Source organism: Pseudomyrmex gracilis, unplaced genomic scaffold (assembly GCF_002006095.1).
Source record: "Pseudomyrmex gracilis isolate BER0280 unplaced genomic scaffold, ASM200609v1 scaffold_230, whole genome shotgun sequence".
Lineage (NCBI taxonomy): Eukaryota > Metazoa > Arthropoda > Insecta > Hymenoptera > Formicidae > Pseudomyrmex > Pseudomyrmex gracilis.
In genome coordinates this window covers 213,467-228,032 of record NW_018020814.1, presented here as the reverse complement: position 1 = coordinate 228,032, position 14,566 = coordinate 213,467, and the positions used below count along the sequence as shown (strand labels likewise).

At 29.8% G+C, this 14,566-nt stretch overlaps 4 protein-coding genes across 10 annotated transcripts in view; 2 read left to right on the top strand and 2 right to left on the bottom strand.

Moving 5' to 3' along the window:
• The window catches only part of LOC109858940 (collagen type IV alpha-3-binding protein), a 6,815-nt gene extending 5,538 nt beyond the window's left edge, over positions 1-1,277 (top strand). Inside the window, exon 8 of the mRNA XM_020436668.1 lies at positions 486-1,277. Within this exon, the coding sequence (XP_020292257.1) occupies positions 486-613 (128 nt within the window). The 3' untranslated portion in view covers positions 614-1,277. The remainder of the gene's footprint in view (positions 1-485) is intronic.
• A 1,737-nt stretch (positions 1,278-3,014) lies between these two features.
• Positions 3,015-7,404, bottom strand: LOC109858945 (actin-related protein 2). Of its 5 annotated transcripts, none has more exons than XM_020436678.1 (9): positions 7,181-7,404; positions 6,942-7,102; positions 6,709-6,819; positions 5,764-5,781; positions 4,631-4,710; positions 4,406-4,541; positions 3,959-4,318; positions 3,546-3,824; positions 3,015-3,446 (listed from the first exon to the last, which is right to left on the bottom strand). In XM_020436678.1, the coding sequence occupies exons 2-9, from the start codon at positions 6,987-6,989 to the stop codon at positions 3,255-3,257; spliced, it is 1,224 nt and encodes a 407-aa protein (XP_020292267.1). In that variant the 5' UTR covers positions 6,990-7,102; positions 7,181-7,404; the 3' UTR covers positions 3,015-3,254. The 5 variants fall into 5 exon arrangements, with proteins under 5 accessions (XP_020292267.1, XP_020292268.1, XP_020292265.1 ...); XM_020436679.1 differs by having other exon boundaries at positions 7,186-7,404; XM_020436676.1 differs by having other exon boundaries at positions 6,942-7,404.
• A 423-nt stretch (positions 7,405-7,827) lies between these two features.
• Positions 7,828-10,637, top strand: LOC109858947 (6-pyruvoyl tetrahydrobiopterin synthase). 2 transcript variants are annotated; one of them, XM_020436682.1, is made up of 3 exons: positions 7,828-7,968; positions 8,938-9,049; positions 9,148-10,637. In XM_020436682.1, exons 2-3 carry the CDS (start codon positions 8,967-8,969, stop codon positions 9,530-9,532), a joined length of 468 nt encoding a protein of 155 aa, XP_020292271.1. In that variant the 5' UTR covers positions 7,828-7,968; positions 8,938-8,966; the 3' UTR covers positions 9,533-10,637. The 2 variants fall into 2 exon arrangements, with proteins under 2 accessions (XP_020292271.1, XP_020292272.1); XM_020436683.1 differs by lacking the exon at positions 7,828-7,968 and adding an exon at positions 8,548-8,636.
• Positions 10,638-11,521: 884 nt separating this feature from the next.
• The window catches only part of LOC109858913 (alkaline ceramidase), a 3,888-nt gene continuing 843 nt past the window's right edge, over positions 11,522-14,566 (bottom strand). The window contains exons 1-4 of one of the 2 annotated variants that reach the window (XM_020436622.1): positions 13,168-13,276; positions 12,870-13,026; positions 12,512-12,749; positions 11,522-12,421 (exon numbers count right to left, since the gene is read on the bottom strand). In XM_020436622.1, coding sequence (XP_020292211.1) covers positions 12,085-12,421; positions 12,512-12,749; positions 12,870-12,987 — 693 coding nt within the window. In that variant the 5' untranslated portion in view covers positions 12,988-13,026; positions 13,168-13,276 and the 3' untranslated portion in view covers positions 11,522-12,084. Of the gene's footprint in view, positions 12,422-12,511; positions 12,750-12,869; positions 13,027-13,167; positions 13,277-14,566 lie in introns of those variants that run through there. The other variant, XM_020436621.1, reaches the window with a different exon arrangement.

Below are 14,566 nucleotides of genomic sequence, written 5' to 3'. Positions count from 1 at the left end.
TATATATATATTTATTTTCGTATATTTAAAGAATATTTAAAGAGAATAAGAGATATATTTGATGAAGATATATTCAAAGAATATTTTGGTATCACATTACTGAGAATTTGATAAACTTTTTTTTTTAAACACGTATACATGTTTATAAAAAAATTTGAAATTTTTTATTATCTTATTTAACCCATTTGCATCATAAGCGCATATATGCGCGCATTTTACTTTGGCATTTATCACCAAAGCGCATATTATTTATACCAGAAAAATACCCAAATTCTTTATTTATGCAATATTGATTTTATTTTTCATATTTTGTAACATTTTCATTAAAATTTAAATACAGTAAAAAAAATTTTGGTGATAAGAACGAATTTTTTTGACTTTTCTTTGTGATGCAAATGGGTTAAAGAACTTAAATATATGTAACTTTTTTTGAAATTATTATCTTTTTTTTTTTTTATGTTTATAAATTTTGATTTACATTTCAGTAAATCCGGGCGGATGGGCTCCAGCGTCCGTTTTGCGAGCCGTTTACAAAAGGGAGTATCCAAAGTTCCTTAAGCGTTTCACCAATTTTTGTATCGATCAGTGCAAAACCAAGCCAATCACATTCTGAATATGATTAACAAAAAAAAAAAACATTTTAATGTTTTCCATCCAATTCCTTATTCATTATCTCAAAGTGTCTTCACGTAATTATTGTAAAAAAAAAAAAAAATAATAATTTGTATTGTTACATACTGTAGCAAGTTGTAGAAAAAAAAAAAAAAAAAAATTACGGCTAGTAGAATGTGAGCGAAGAAGGAAACTGTTTTTTTGTATATTATCTTTTTCCATTTTTATTTGCGCAAGATAGTCCGCGACACACGATGCTTTTTTCTCACACTAGATGATCGCATGAGCGCCAAGAACTGATCACAATTGTGATTTGTGGATTTGAACAAAATTGTCAAATTGTTTGCAACGCTCATATATATATATGATTCAGCAGAAAAAAGCATTATGTGTCAGGCTTAATTGATTTATATAAAGCTTGCGAATAAATGCGTTTATATTGAAGATTATTTGCGGCACACAAATAAGTGTATAGCGATCCTATACATAATTGAATGGATAAGTAACTTTGTAATGCAATGAAAAGCACGCGTGTGACTATATATATACATATATATAGCACCGTTTATAATTATTCTTCCCTCTTTGTACAACAATCTGTTTGTTATACAGGACGCTATCGCAAAAAAAAAAAAAACCCAGTTGTACAAATCTTCAACAAAAAATATTGAATACATATACAATTATCTCTTGTTATATATGCTATATTCAATGCTGAACTTGTATGATACAGATTATACTGTTATTTTTATCTATACATAAAGCTGTGTACATTGACTATGCAATATAAAGGTCACGTGGAAAAAAATTAATAAAGACTGTTGTAGATTTATTATAAAATTAACTATTAGTTTTCTGCTTTTTTAATTACTTTTTAATCCTACAATAAGAATTTTTTTTTATATACAGAGTCATTTATCATTTCATGAAACAAATTTATTTTTATTCACTCAAGTTGTGAAGTGTAAAAAAATTAATTTAAACATATATAACAAATGTTCTTTTTTAGAAATAGTTTTAGTTTATTTGTCATTATTATCATGTGATATTTTGAAAACAATATTCTTAAAGTAATAATTTTTTGATGAAAATGTAATATTTAAGACACTTTTGTGCAATAAATGTGCGAGCAAACTATCCAATTTTTAAAGAAGCTTAAGTGTTTTGTGATCAAAAATAACAGAATAAAAATAAAAAATAAATGTAAAAAATCTCGTTTATGTATAATATATTTCATAACAAAGTATTGAACTAACGCCATATTTTAATATATCTCTCACATGTTATATAAAAAATACTATGTAATTTAATATAATTTATACTAGTTGAAACTAAACGCTTGCAAATTCTTATATAACATGCAGTAAATAATATTTATGTACACTTCTTATAAAACTGATTTTTTAAACACAATGAAAAGTAAACATTTATCAATGTTAAACTTTTTTTTCTATTGTAAAATACTTTGCACTGCGATTGTAAAAAAAAATTGAACTTTTATCTGTTTTTGGTTTCAGTTTTATGTCATAGTACTTGACTGTGTACTTCACTAGTATAATAAGAAAAAGAGATGTTAATATTACATATTTACAAATCTGCTTATTTAAACATTTTAATCAACAACAGATTCTAATGATTGTTCTCTTACGTTATATATATATATATATGTACGTACACAGGGCCCGAAAAATTTTGACCAAACCAAAGTATGTGTAAATTGGATTAGTCTGATCCGAAAAGTCATGTATCATTTTGAAAATTTGCAATAGTTATTGAGTGATTAATTAACACATGTGATCCAATAAGCGCGATCCGAAAACCGATGGTTTCCGGACTCCGCGAGTAATAATCTACTTTCACATTTCGACTTAGTCAAAATTTTTCAGACACCTTGTGTCTTTGAAATATATATTTCACAACATGTAATGAGTGTAAAATAACGATTGAGTCAAGTGCTGAGTTTGCTTACGAGCTGTATTATCATAATGAAAAGATAGTTTTACACTGAGTGAGATTGTTTTTTTTTTTTTTTACACTTTTAATGGGATATTTACACTTTCTACGAAAAAATTTGATAAAATACAAACAAAAAAAAGGAATGAGCTTCTTTGCTATAAGTATCATGTAATTAAAATTAAAAATTCTTACTGAAATTATTTTAAAATTAAAAGAAAAAAAAACACGTTAATCGATACCATTATGATATTACCTGAGAGTTATAAATACACTGAAAATGCAATATTGTTTCGTTCAAGTCCGATACTATACATATCTTAACTCGATAATATGAAAAATGTTAAATGAATTTTTTCTATTATTATTGTTTACTAATATTTTTTGCTGTGCATATATTCAACGTTTTTTTTTTTAACAACGTAGTATTTTGTAAAATCTTTTTCCTATCATAGTTGTGTGAAATTATTTATTTATGTTTACGAAAACAATGTATTAAAAGTTTTTTAATATTATTACAACTAGGAAGTCTTTTAAAATGTTTCGGTTTTTTTTTTTTATACAATTATACAACAAATTGTTTGCGTAAATCCTACTGCGTAAGAGCAATTCTCAAGAACAATGTTTTTTTTTTTTTTGTTTTAGGTATAAAAACACTTGATTGCCAGTTAAAAACCTTGTAACCTACGTTACGACGACTTCCCGTATGATTCTTTGTGATAAGAGCCTAATTTCTTTAGCACACTGAGACCTTTCTCCTCGTACTCTTCTCGCGTTATCCACATGGAATCTCGGTCTTTTGTTATCTCCGCTAACACAGCACCACCCATAAAGACCATATCTTTACGTCGAGGTGAGTCCTCAATTTTTATTTTAAATTTCTATAAAAAATAATAATTTTATACAAATAAATATTTGCAATGCGAGCGTACTGTTTTAGTATAATAAATTTTTATAAAATATGCAAAGTGCGTACTTACATTTAATTTCGTGGTATCGTTCTTTAATACTCTTTGAAGATAGAGTTGCTTGATTTCTCGTTCTAATCTTGACGGAAGACCTGGATACATTGTACTACCTCCGCTCAAGACTATGTGCTTGTACAGCTCGGTTCTTATATCGATATCGGCCGCTTGAATTGTGCTAAACACCAGTTCGGCTATACCTTGCGCTTCGACGTTAATTAAATGCGGTTGGAAAAGAGCTTCCGGTGCTGCAAATCTCTCACCGCCAACTTTTATTACACGCCCGTCGGGAAGCTTGAAAATATAAAGCGATTCTCAGTATACGACACGCGCGCGAGCGTTACAAATATTTTATAATTTTACTAACATACATCGTCACAAACATATTAATAATTTGTAAAATTAAAAAAATCGAATATTCTACTCACGGTATAAGATTCCACCAACACAGTGGTTTCAAGAGCCAACTTTTCTTCCGTCTCTATGTTGTAACCAATGTAACACAATTTTTCTTTTAACATTCTAACAGTTTCGAAATCAGCTGAATGGTTAAACGCATAACCGCGCAGCAGCAGCAATTTAATTAAATACATAGTAATATCGCGTCCTGCTATATCTAACCGTCTAGTTAAATGTGGCAGAGCGTATTCCTCAAATACGGGACAAATATGCGTGACACCATCGCCGGAGTCTACGACGACACCACTTATTAAACCTTGAGCATATAGCGTCAGTACTGCTTGAATCGCGATGTACGTTCCAGCAAACCCATATTTTTCAAACATCACCTGAAAAATCATATAATCTCATGATTATCCAATTTCTTTGATCACGCAAGTTTTTCAATTTTTGTTTGCACGTGTTACAAAATATACCTCAATCATTTTCTCTCTATTTGTAATAGGATTCATCGGTGGTTCAGTTAATAAAATTTTACATTCCCTAGGATTAATGTTCATCTTCTCCTTACCAAATGTGTAATCCCACACGTGACACATATCTTCCCAATTTCTGTCAACCATGTCAAGCATTGATAACACAACATCTCAATATTAGAGAGAGATAAGTCTTTTACACATGGATATAAGGTGTATACATACCTAACAATTCCATTTTGCATGGGATAACTTATTTCTAACATAGAACGAAGTTTACTCGCTTCATCGCCGACCATTAAGTCCTGTAGTAATGATGTGATTATTAAAATTCTGTATATTATATTATATACTGTGTATATATACTTGATATATACAGTATATATATATATATATAAAGAAATTATTACTTTTTTTAGTTTACATATATCACGACAAAATAATTTACTAGGACAGCATAGAAAGTCTAATTTGATGCTGACTAGCAAACTGTGTGTGTGTGTGTACACCCTAGATATATTTTATATCAATAATTATTCAATTTACATGTATGATAAAAAGAAAGTTTAAATATTTTTGTGAGGAGTATTTGACAAAAAATTCAAATTTGAATATTATCACACAGTAAGTTAGTTTTGAAATATGTATGTACGTCCAACAATTTTGGAAAAAAATTCTGTCTGCGTTTATTAGATATACTACTGCTATATATATAATCTAAAGAGAAATGCTTTTTTATTTAAGAATTATTGAAGAATAATAGATATATATGTATATATAGTATTATAACAATGTAAACAATAAACTTACAGGCATGTTAAGCACATCCTATGAGAGCAAATGTAAGCACACAAATACATTAGATAATTATAAGAGCAATATATATGTAAGTATTCACTCCAGTAAAAAAAACTGCGGAATCATATGAAAGATTTACAAGTATATAACTATGTAAAATAAAAGCAAACATTACATTTTAGTGAAATACAAGTTCAATATGTGTATTTTATAAAATTTCTAAAAGATCTGTTTCTTATATGAAAAAAAACATATATATAAATTGCTTTTTTATGTGTAACAAAAAATTACAAAAAATATTACATTGAAAAAGTTGTGTACTATATATTAAATTTATACAAATTTATTATATATTAAAAATTATTATGAGAATAATGTTCGGATATTATATTTCAAATGTATATACCTTCTTGGAACTTGTTAACAAACATTAGTATTTCAAACTCGCTTTTATTTATATCAGTAGAACAGCGTGGATTATTTTCAATCTGATTCAAGCATTAGGAAAGGGAGAGACAAGGAAGAGATACACACGATGTAATATTATATAGTGAACTTACACGAATGCAATATTCTTGCTGAAAATACAATTTGTTCTTATTAATATCAATCAAGTTCCACGAAATATATATTTTTTAACAATTTTAAGGATTTATACATATCAAATTTAAATTACTAAATTAATTACAATCAAATATCAAACCGTACATTTAATTGTAAAAAAAAAAAAAAAGAACATATTGTTTCAAATGCTCGTCAATTATCATTTTTATGATCGTTACCAATTAAAAACCTAGAGAAAAATTAAATTAAGAAGAGAAAAAAAATATTATCAATCAATCGCTCGTGAAAAGTTAAAAATAATTAAAAGGCCGATACGAGCAGTAAATACAGGATGTTCGTGTATAAATATAATAGTATAATAATATTATAAATATAATATTTATAAATATATATAATAGAGTATAAAACAATATAAGTCTTTATTCCAAAAACACATACGTTTCGGTCCTCAAGTTTGGACCTTCTTCAGTGTAATAAACATTCAATTAAAAAACAAATTAGATCACAACATCACTAAAATATAAAGTAAATGATGACAACGAATTACAAATACTGTGTACTGACCACAGTACTTCGTCAGTACACAGTATTTGTAATTCGTTGTCATACACGATTGACATCATTTACTTTATATTTTAGTGATGTTGTGATCTAATTTTAATTTTTTTAAATTGAATGTTTATTACACTGAAGAAGGTCCAAACTTGAGGACCGAAACGTATGTGTTTTTTGGAATAAAGACTTATATATTTATACACGAACATCCTGTTATTTACTGCTCGCGTATTGGCCTTTTAATTATTTTTAAAAAATATTATTTCAGCAAACTGTGTTATCAACGCTATCACGTATTTACGCCTGGAAACGAAATTGCGTTTATTTGATCCTACACCTTGACTTCGATGAGTATGAATTTTTAAGTAAAAAAAATGAGCGTGTACCTTCACATCGATATCACCAATCTTATTGACAGCTCTGATAATGGGTCGTCCTACTATGGATGGAAATATATAGGCCGGAAAATTCGCACCGGCGTATCCGCACTTGACAAACTGCAATTGAAAAACTGTCTAGCTCTGTATGACTTTTTTTTTTTGTTTTTAGCAGCAGATTCTTCCGCGTTATGTATGTAAATTTTTTTTTTTTTTTTGCAGAGAGAAAAAGCGAGCCTTACTCCGGTTCCATTGTCGCAGACAATGATCTTTCTCCCTTTGCTGTCCATCTCTCGGCGCAAAATATTCCGTCTGAACAGTATCTTCCTTGTTTCTGATTTTTTGTTTTTTTTTTTTTTTTTAGATCGTTCTCATATCATCAGCTCCATTAAATGACTAATATCTGCGGATGTTAGGGCGTTTACCGGTATGTAATGACATCAAAGTGACAAGAGAGCGTGCGATACTCAAACGAAGTTACCGTACGTATCACAGTTTGGAGGATTTTTTTTTTGTGTGCCAAGTGCGTCGTGTGTGCGAGAATCCGCGAAAATTGAGAGAAAAAAATTGTCGCGTGCGCAAAAACGTGTGAATTTACTCAAAACGCACACGACGGTCGACGGACAGCGAGCGAACGTTTCCGAGTAAACTCGAACCGAGAGCTGCCGTCATCGTTGTACGAAGAGCACGAGAGAGCGACGAAAAAAAAAGAGCCCTCTGACTGTGACTTTGTGAGGAATCGATTGTCAACTCGCGCAAATCGATCGACCAATAGGATTGACGCCAATTTCGCGAGATCTGCTGCTGCAACCGTTGCGGCACGTGTGAACCCGGCTTTAAGCAACCACGGAGCTTCAGGGGTACGTTCCAAAATCCTACCTTGGTTACTAAAATGCTATATTTCACGTCACGTGTACTATAGTTTTTGGTAACCAAAGTAGGATTTTGGAACATACCCCAGGCAGGGCCCTGTGTTCGGTTACGTTCCAAAATCCTACCTTGATAACCAAAAACTATAGTACACGTGACGTAAAATATAGCATTTTAGTAACCAAGGTAGGATTTTGGAACGTAACCCTGGCAGTACTGAAAAATCTATAGATTCGTGTCACGTGTACTATAGATTTTTCAGTAAAAAACGAACGCAGCCCAGCTCGCACCTGATTTTTTGACATGTCACGTGTACAGCGCGTACTGTTTCGTTTGACAATTTAGCAGCTTGTTGATCGTCTCGAAGTGTGATGTGCACGCGCGCATATGTAAAATAAAGTAAATATTACAACAAATAAATATATAACAATTGAACAAGCTCGTGAGATGATAAAACGGGATGTTTAGGCGGATGCGAATTAAAACACAAGATCGTTCGCGTGATTATTGAATACTAAAAAAATTTATAATCGTGTTTATCTTCATCAGTGTATAAACAAAATTAAACAAAATTAATTAATTTTTATATTATACATTTTTGTTTTGTTAACATCTCTTGTGTTTTGGCTTGCTTTTACCCAAACATCTTGTAAATATATATATATATATATATATACATAAATATATTTATATATATATATATATAAATAATTTTACTTTAAATAATAGCTTAATGTTGACAGAAATTATTATTACTCTAATCTTAAAAATATAAAGGTGTTGTTAATGGCTGTTGAAGCGAACACAGATGATGGTGTGTATGTTGTTGAATGAGTTTTTATTGAAAGTAAAGCTTTGTATCAGGTCTTTTTCAATATGATTACTACAAAATTTGAAAGATTTTACAGAACAGAAATTTCATTATATAAAAAAAAACTGTGATAACAAGTTGATTAAAAACTTACAAAATAATACAGTAATGGTCATCGCAACGTGTCGCCTAGAGTGTTCAATATCGCAGGAACAGGACCCGACGATCAGGAACAGGACCATTACTGTATTATTTTGTAAGTTTTTAATCAACTTGTTATCACAGTTTTTTTCTATATAATGAAATTTCTGTTCTGTAAAATCTTTCAAATTTTGTAGTAATCGTATTGAAAAAGACCTGATACAAAGGTCGAAAGCTTTACTTTCAATAAAAACTCATTCAACAACATACACACCGTCATCTGTGTTCGCTTCAACAGCCATTAACAACACCTTTATATTTTTAAAAAAATCTTGGAGCTATAACTACACGCATTATTATTTACTCTAATCTTGTAATATATTAAAATAATAATTTAATATTTTTTTTTAATCTAGATATTTGTTTCTGATATATTACTCGAGAAATGAATCAACCACATTGTAAAAAAACACCGATTGCTTATTTAACGCGAAAAGAACAAATATCTTGCTGCCATTGCTTGAACAGGTACTTTCTTGAATTAACTATGAAAAAAAATAATGTAGAGATCAAAACTACAAAAGATAATTAATTTATTTGAAATTTTAATGCTTTTATTTTTTTAGTCCTTTTCTGAGCGAGCAAGAAAACAAGCAAATTTATGGAAAATGCAACAATGTTTTTGGACACGGACACAATTATACAGTCGAAGTAACCGTTCGCGGACCTATAGATCCATCAACGGGAATGGTTATGAACCTGACAAATTTGAAAAGATATATGCAAGAAGCGGTACTTGATAGGTTTGATCATAAAAACATAGACAAGCAAGTGGATTATTTTGCAAACACAGTATCAACAACAGAAAATATTGCTGTTTATATCTTTGAAGAACTCAAAAAACTCATGCCCAATCCGGAATTGTTATACGAGGTGAAAATTCACGAAACCGACAAAAATGTTATGTGTTTTAGAGGAGAATATGAAGAAAATGTGTCTCCCAATTCTTAATTAAGTTTAAGAATATGTTAAAAACTTATGAAAATTTTTCTAGTTTCATATACATACACGTATGTATAAAGAATATTTTTATTTATATACAAATATACAAATTTTTGTGTGTATACACACATTTATTTGTATTCAAGTTGATTAGTATGTTATAACAATTTGGACTTTTCGAGATTTTTACAATTTTATTTAATTACAGTTACAGTTACAATTTATTTGTGATTAGATTGAATATTAAAAGTAACATTAGTTTAAATTTTTTTATTGCACAAATATATGGTAATGCGAATTATTTTCAGTACATCAGGTTTTAAGTACGCTCTTATATTTTTACACATGTTGCAATACATAAAATATAAAATGCACTTTTACACGTTGTTTTATAGTATGATTTACATGTAGTTGCAAAATAGTTCTTTTATATAAGAATTAACAAGAATACGTATCACAATGTCATATGATAATTTTATAAACATTCCTAATTCGTTAATATGTACAATTAACATTTCCGAGTTTTGTATTTTACAGAGCTACACGTATCGTTTATTACATAAAATTAAATATCTTCACAAATCTACACGCACCACTTTTTGTAGAGATCTGTTTCTCAGATTTTTAGGCTGAAATATCTTAGTATATATATAAGTACCTTGGTATTTAATATCACTAGAGAGAAAAAATCATCACCGAGTAAAATATTTTTTCTTTTATGTATATTACATAAATTTGTCTATTAATTAACATTAGCTTTACAATTTCAGTCAGGTCATCAAATAAACGATGTTTTTTCTGAGATATTGCAACATAATCACTAGGGATACAATTTTTCGTACAAAAAAAAATGTCTTTTTTGTATTCATAGAATTAATATCGACTCTACCGCATAATTGACTCAGGTCCTGCGCGCAATAGAGAAAATATTAAAAATAAATTTATTAAATATTAAGAAAAGGAATTTGTGAAATAATGTTACATCAAACAAGAAAACGGAATAGATTGATTATTCCAAATTCTTATTTTTTAATTTATGATGCGTTAATTTATTACATTGTTTTGTAAAGAAAGAATTCTAATTCCTTAGGGCCTGAGCGCAATAGAGAAAATATTAGGAATAAGAATTAAAAACAGAGGTTAAACGTAATACACACAATGCGAAAAAATAAAATATAACGTATAAATGTATATAACTAATAGGCTGTATATTATGGAGCCATGACAAATACTTCCTGTATTTATATGTTATATTTTATTTTTTGTCATTGTAAAGGGTAAAACACCCAATTACTGTCATCTGAATAATAAACTCTGGCGTTAGTGAATTGTTTTTACTACTTATTTATCAAAAACATGTGTTTTTCTTCTTATCTGATATCATTCGACGTCTCTAATATAAGGAACAAAATAATACCGTCTCTCAAAATCTCTGTTTTTATTTATAAATGTAATAATTAAAAAAGAACGATGCGAGAGCTATCACTGTCACCCCTAAAATGAAAGAAATGAGACGCGAATGTTGAGTGCTGGATTTTTCGTTATATTAATTGCACTTAAAATTCTATGTTAGATTGTTTTCATGCATAACTTTTTAGGATTTAATCAATCAATCGCTCGTGAAGGGTTCAAAGTAATTAAAAAGGCCGATACGAGCAGTACATACAGGATGATCGTGTATAAAATAGAATTCTTTATTCAAAAAACAGACGTTTCGACATCCACAAGTTTGGACCTTCTTCAGTGTAATGTGTTACATTAAATTAAAACAAACTAATAATTCACAACATGAAACAGTATTCAAACAGTACACAGTTTTGTATTTCACTCGATTGACATCACTTGATTGTATTGTGGTGATGTTGTGAATTATTAGTTTGTTTTAATTTAATGTAACACATTACACTGAAGAAGGTCCAAACTTGTGGATCGAAACGTCTGTTTTTTGAATAAAAGAATTCTATTTTATACACGATCATCCTATATGTACTGCTCGTATCGGCCTTTTTAATTACTTTTTTAGGATTTATTTAATATTTTAAATAAAATAGCTTAGAGTGACAGTAATTGGACAGGTGACAGTAATGGGATCTTTTATCCTATAGTACATTTAACTTCCATTTCTAATTCTTATTCCTAATATTTTCTCTATTGCGCTCAGGCCCTTATTTCTTCCAAGTCCCAATATTTTCTATCTATTGTGCGCAAGGCCTTAAGGTCTAAAGCTCCAATAGAGAAAATATTATATACAGGAATAGAAATTTTAAAAACAAAGGTTAAATGTAATGCACAATGCGAAAAAATAAAATATAACATATAAATGTATATAAATATAGGCTGTATATTATGGAGCCATGACAAATACTTCCTGTATTCATATGTTATATTTTATTTCTTGTCATTGTATAGCACATTTAACTCCTCTATTTCTAATTCTTATTCCTAATATTTTCTCTATCTTGTGCTCAGACCTTTAAATGTAAAAATAACTCAGATATTGCACATAACGATATATAGTAATTACAGTCTTTGATAATTGCAGAGCGTTAGCCAAGATACAGCTATATATCTGAGGCAATGTGTTTCGAATTGTAATCTAACTTCATGTAGCTTCGAATAGTCACATACGGTATACCGAGTTCAAAATCGTCCTTGGGCCAATATCTGAGTACCGGCGATTGTTGCGGCTTTTCGTCCCGCACGGCAAAGTATGCAAAAAGCACCGCTGCGGTGTAACTCGCAATGAAGATAAACAAGTGCCAGAGCGCGTGGAGGTAAGGAAAATTCAGATTCAGCCACGTGTCGCAGAACAGACGATCGTTCAACCAACAAACCACCGCGAGAATCCACACAGCGCCACATCGCAATCCCAGTCTGTATACTCTCATCGACGTGGTCCTTTATTTAAACATTTTTATGAATTTCACGTACGTGATCTTTATAATAGACACACACACAATTTCTTATACGCATAAAAAAATAAGTTACCTCTTCAGTTCTATGATTAAGAATCCAAACGCCGGTATGCCCAGACTCATTAACGCAAAAGCATTTACAGCCGGATGTATCAAGGCCAGGCCGGTGGCAACCAGGGTCGGTAACGTTGCGCATATGGATAACAACTTTCTGTTGTTGTGAAATATGTTTGGAAAATATCTTCGCGGAAAGAACATACAAAAGCCTGCCATGTACACCCACAGAATGGCCAATTCGTCCAATAGTTGACCTATTGTTGTTAAAATCATTCGTAATGTGACATTTTTCAATTCAAATATGGATTAATTTCGTTTTGGTCATGCAATTATTATTTCTTCCACTTAAGAGAACCTGTGAGTGAGATTCTTACCTATTAGTGACAAAGTAGCGTGAAAATACGCACTGCTAAGTCCAACTATCATTAGTAAGAACCAAATTATGTGAATCCCCGGATTCACAAAGCGTCCATAATCTCTAAACAAGTGCATCAGAACGGGTGGAAGCAACAGGAAGACCACATTACTGAACTAAAAACAGAAACATGAAACTTATATAAATTATATTATTTTAATTATATTATAAGTTGAAGAAAAGGCAGCACGAGCAATATACTAGGTGTTGATGTATTGTCTTTATTGATTAATATGAAATCACAAACGTGATTCGACCTGTCTTTTAGATCTTCATCAGTGTATCAATGGCCACGTTCAGCAGACTGAGCAGATCAGTGATCGCTTGGTGATTCTTTAATATGATTGAATCTTGCCTTTAAATCTTCAATGGATCTAAGTGTAGAAACCAATCATATTGAAGAATCACTAAGCGCTCACTGATCTGCTCAGTCTGCTGAACATGGTCAATAACAAATGTATGAACAGAAGCCATGTCACCATCTTGAGAAACTGTCGTGTAATGTGCGGTTGTTTGTTATAACCGGATAAAATGACAAACAGTGATATGATTAGTGATGATTATATTATTTTCTTCCTATATTCTCCTTATCTGTTATAATCATTTATTTAATCAGTTTATTCATTTGCTTCAATTTTATTAAAATACACATATATGCAAGACTATTTTTACATTTGTTATAGATATTTATTATAGATATAAAAAGATAAAATACTTCATGATATATACAATTAGAGTTACAAAGAATCTGAATCCTAAATCGCAAATAGATTATACAAATTAATAGTTCGCTCGTGAAATTGTCAATTAAGATGAAACAGGCCGATACGAGCAATAATTACAAGATGGTCGTGTATAAGTATTGTATTTATTTCAATGTCACAAACGTTTCGATCCTAAGGATTGGACCTTCTTCAGTGTGAATAATACAAAGTGATCTAGTTTTTAGATACAGTTTTTTTTATTACAGATTTTTTTTAGATACAGTTTTTGAATACTAAGTTTATAACATCTCTGCTGTGTTTTGAGATGCTGTGCGACTCTCGTGTTTTCTATTTTTAATTCTATTTTACTAGATCACTTTGTATTAATTCACACTGAAGAAGGTCCAATCCTTAGGATCTCGAAACGTTTGTGACATTAAAATAAATACAATACTTATACACGACCATCTTGTAATTATTGCTCTTATCGGCCTGTTTCATCTTAATAGATTATACAAAGCTTTCTTAAGAATGACCTTTAATCCAGAAGTTATTGCTGTATGACTCATTTGTTCTTTGTCTAGTTCACAAGAGTGAAAAATAAAGCAACGTATACATCCAGGAAGTAACAGGCACACTTTCACTTATATAGATTCTCTGTTAAGTTTAATAATCTCTTAGCAAAACTGTTGAGAATTGCCATTTTTATACTATCATCAAATATCTTTGTGTTTATTTTTAACTACAAATCTGTTCAAACAAAGAGACTGTTTGAAAACTTGAAAGTTTTAATATTTTAAAAGAGATTTTAGTATGTTTTTATTTATATAAAATTGATATTCTTATCTTTAATCAATTCTTACTCAAACTTGTAGTTCAATATTTTTTATTTAAAAAAAAACTAAAGTTTTGATCAAAGAAACATTAAAAAAAAAAAAAAAAAAAAAAAAAA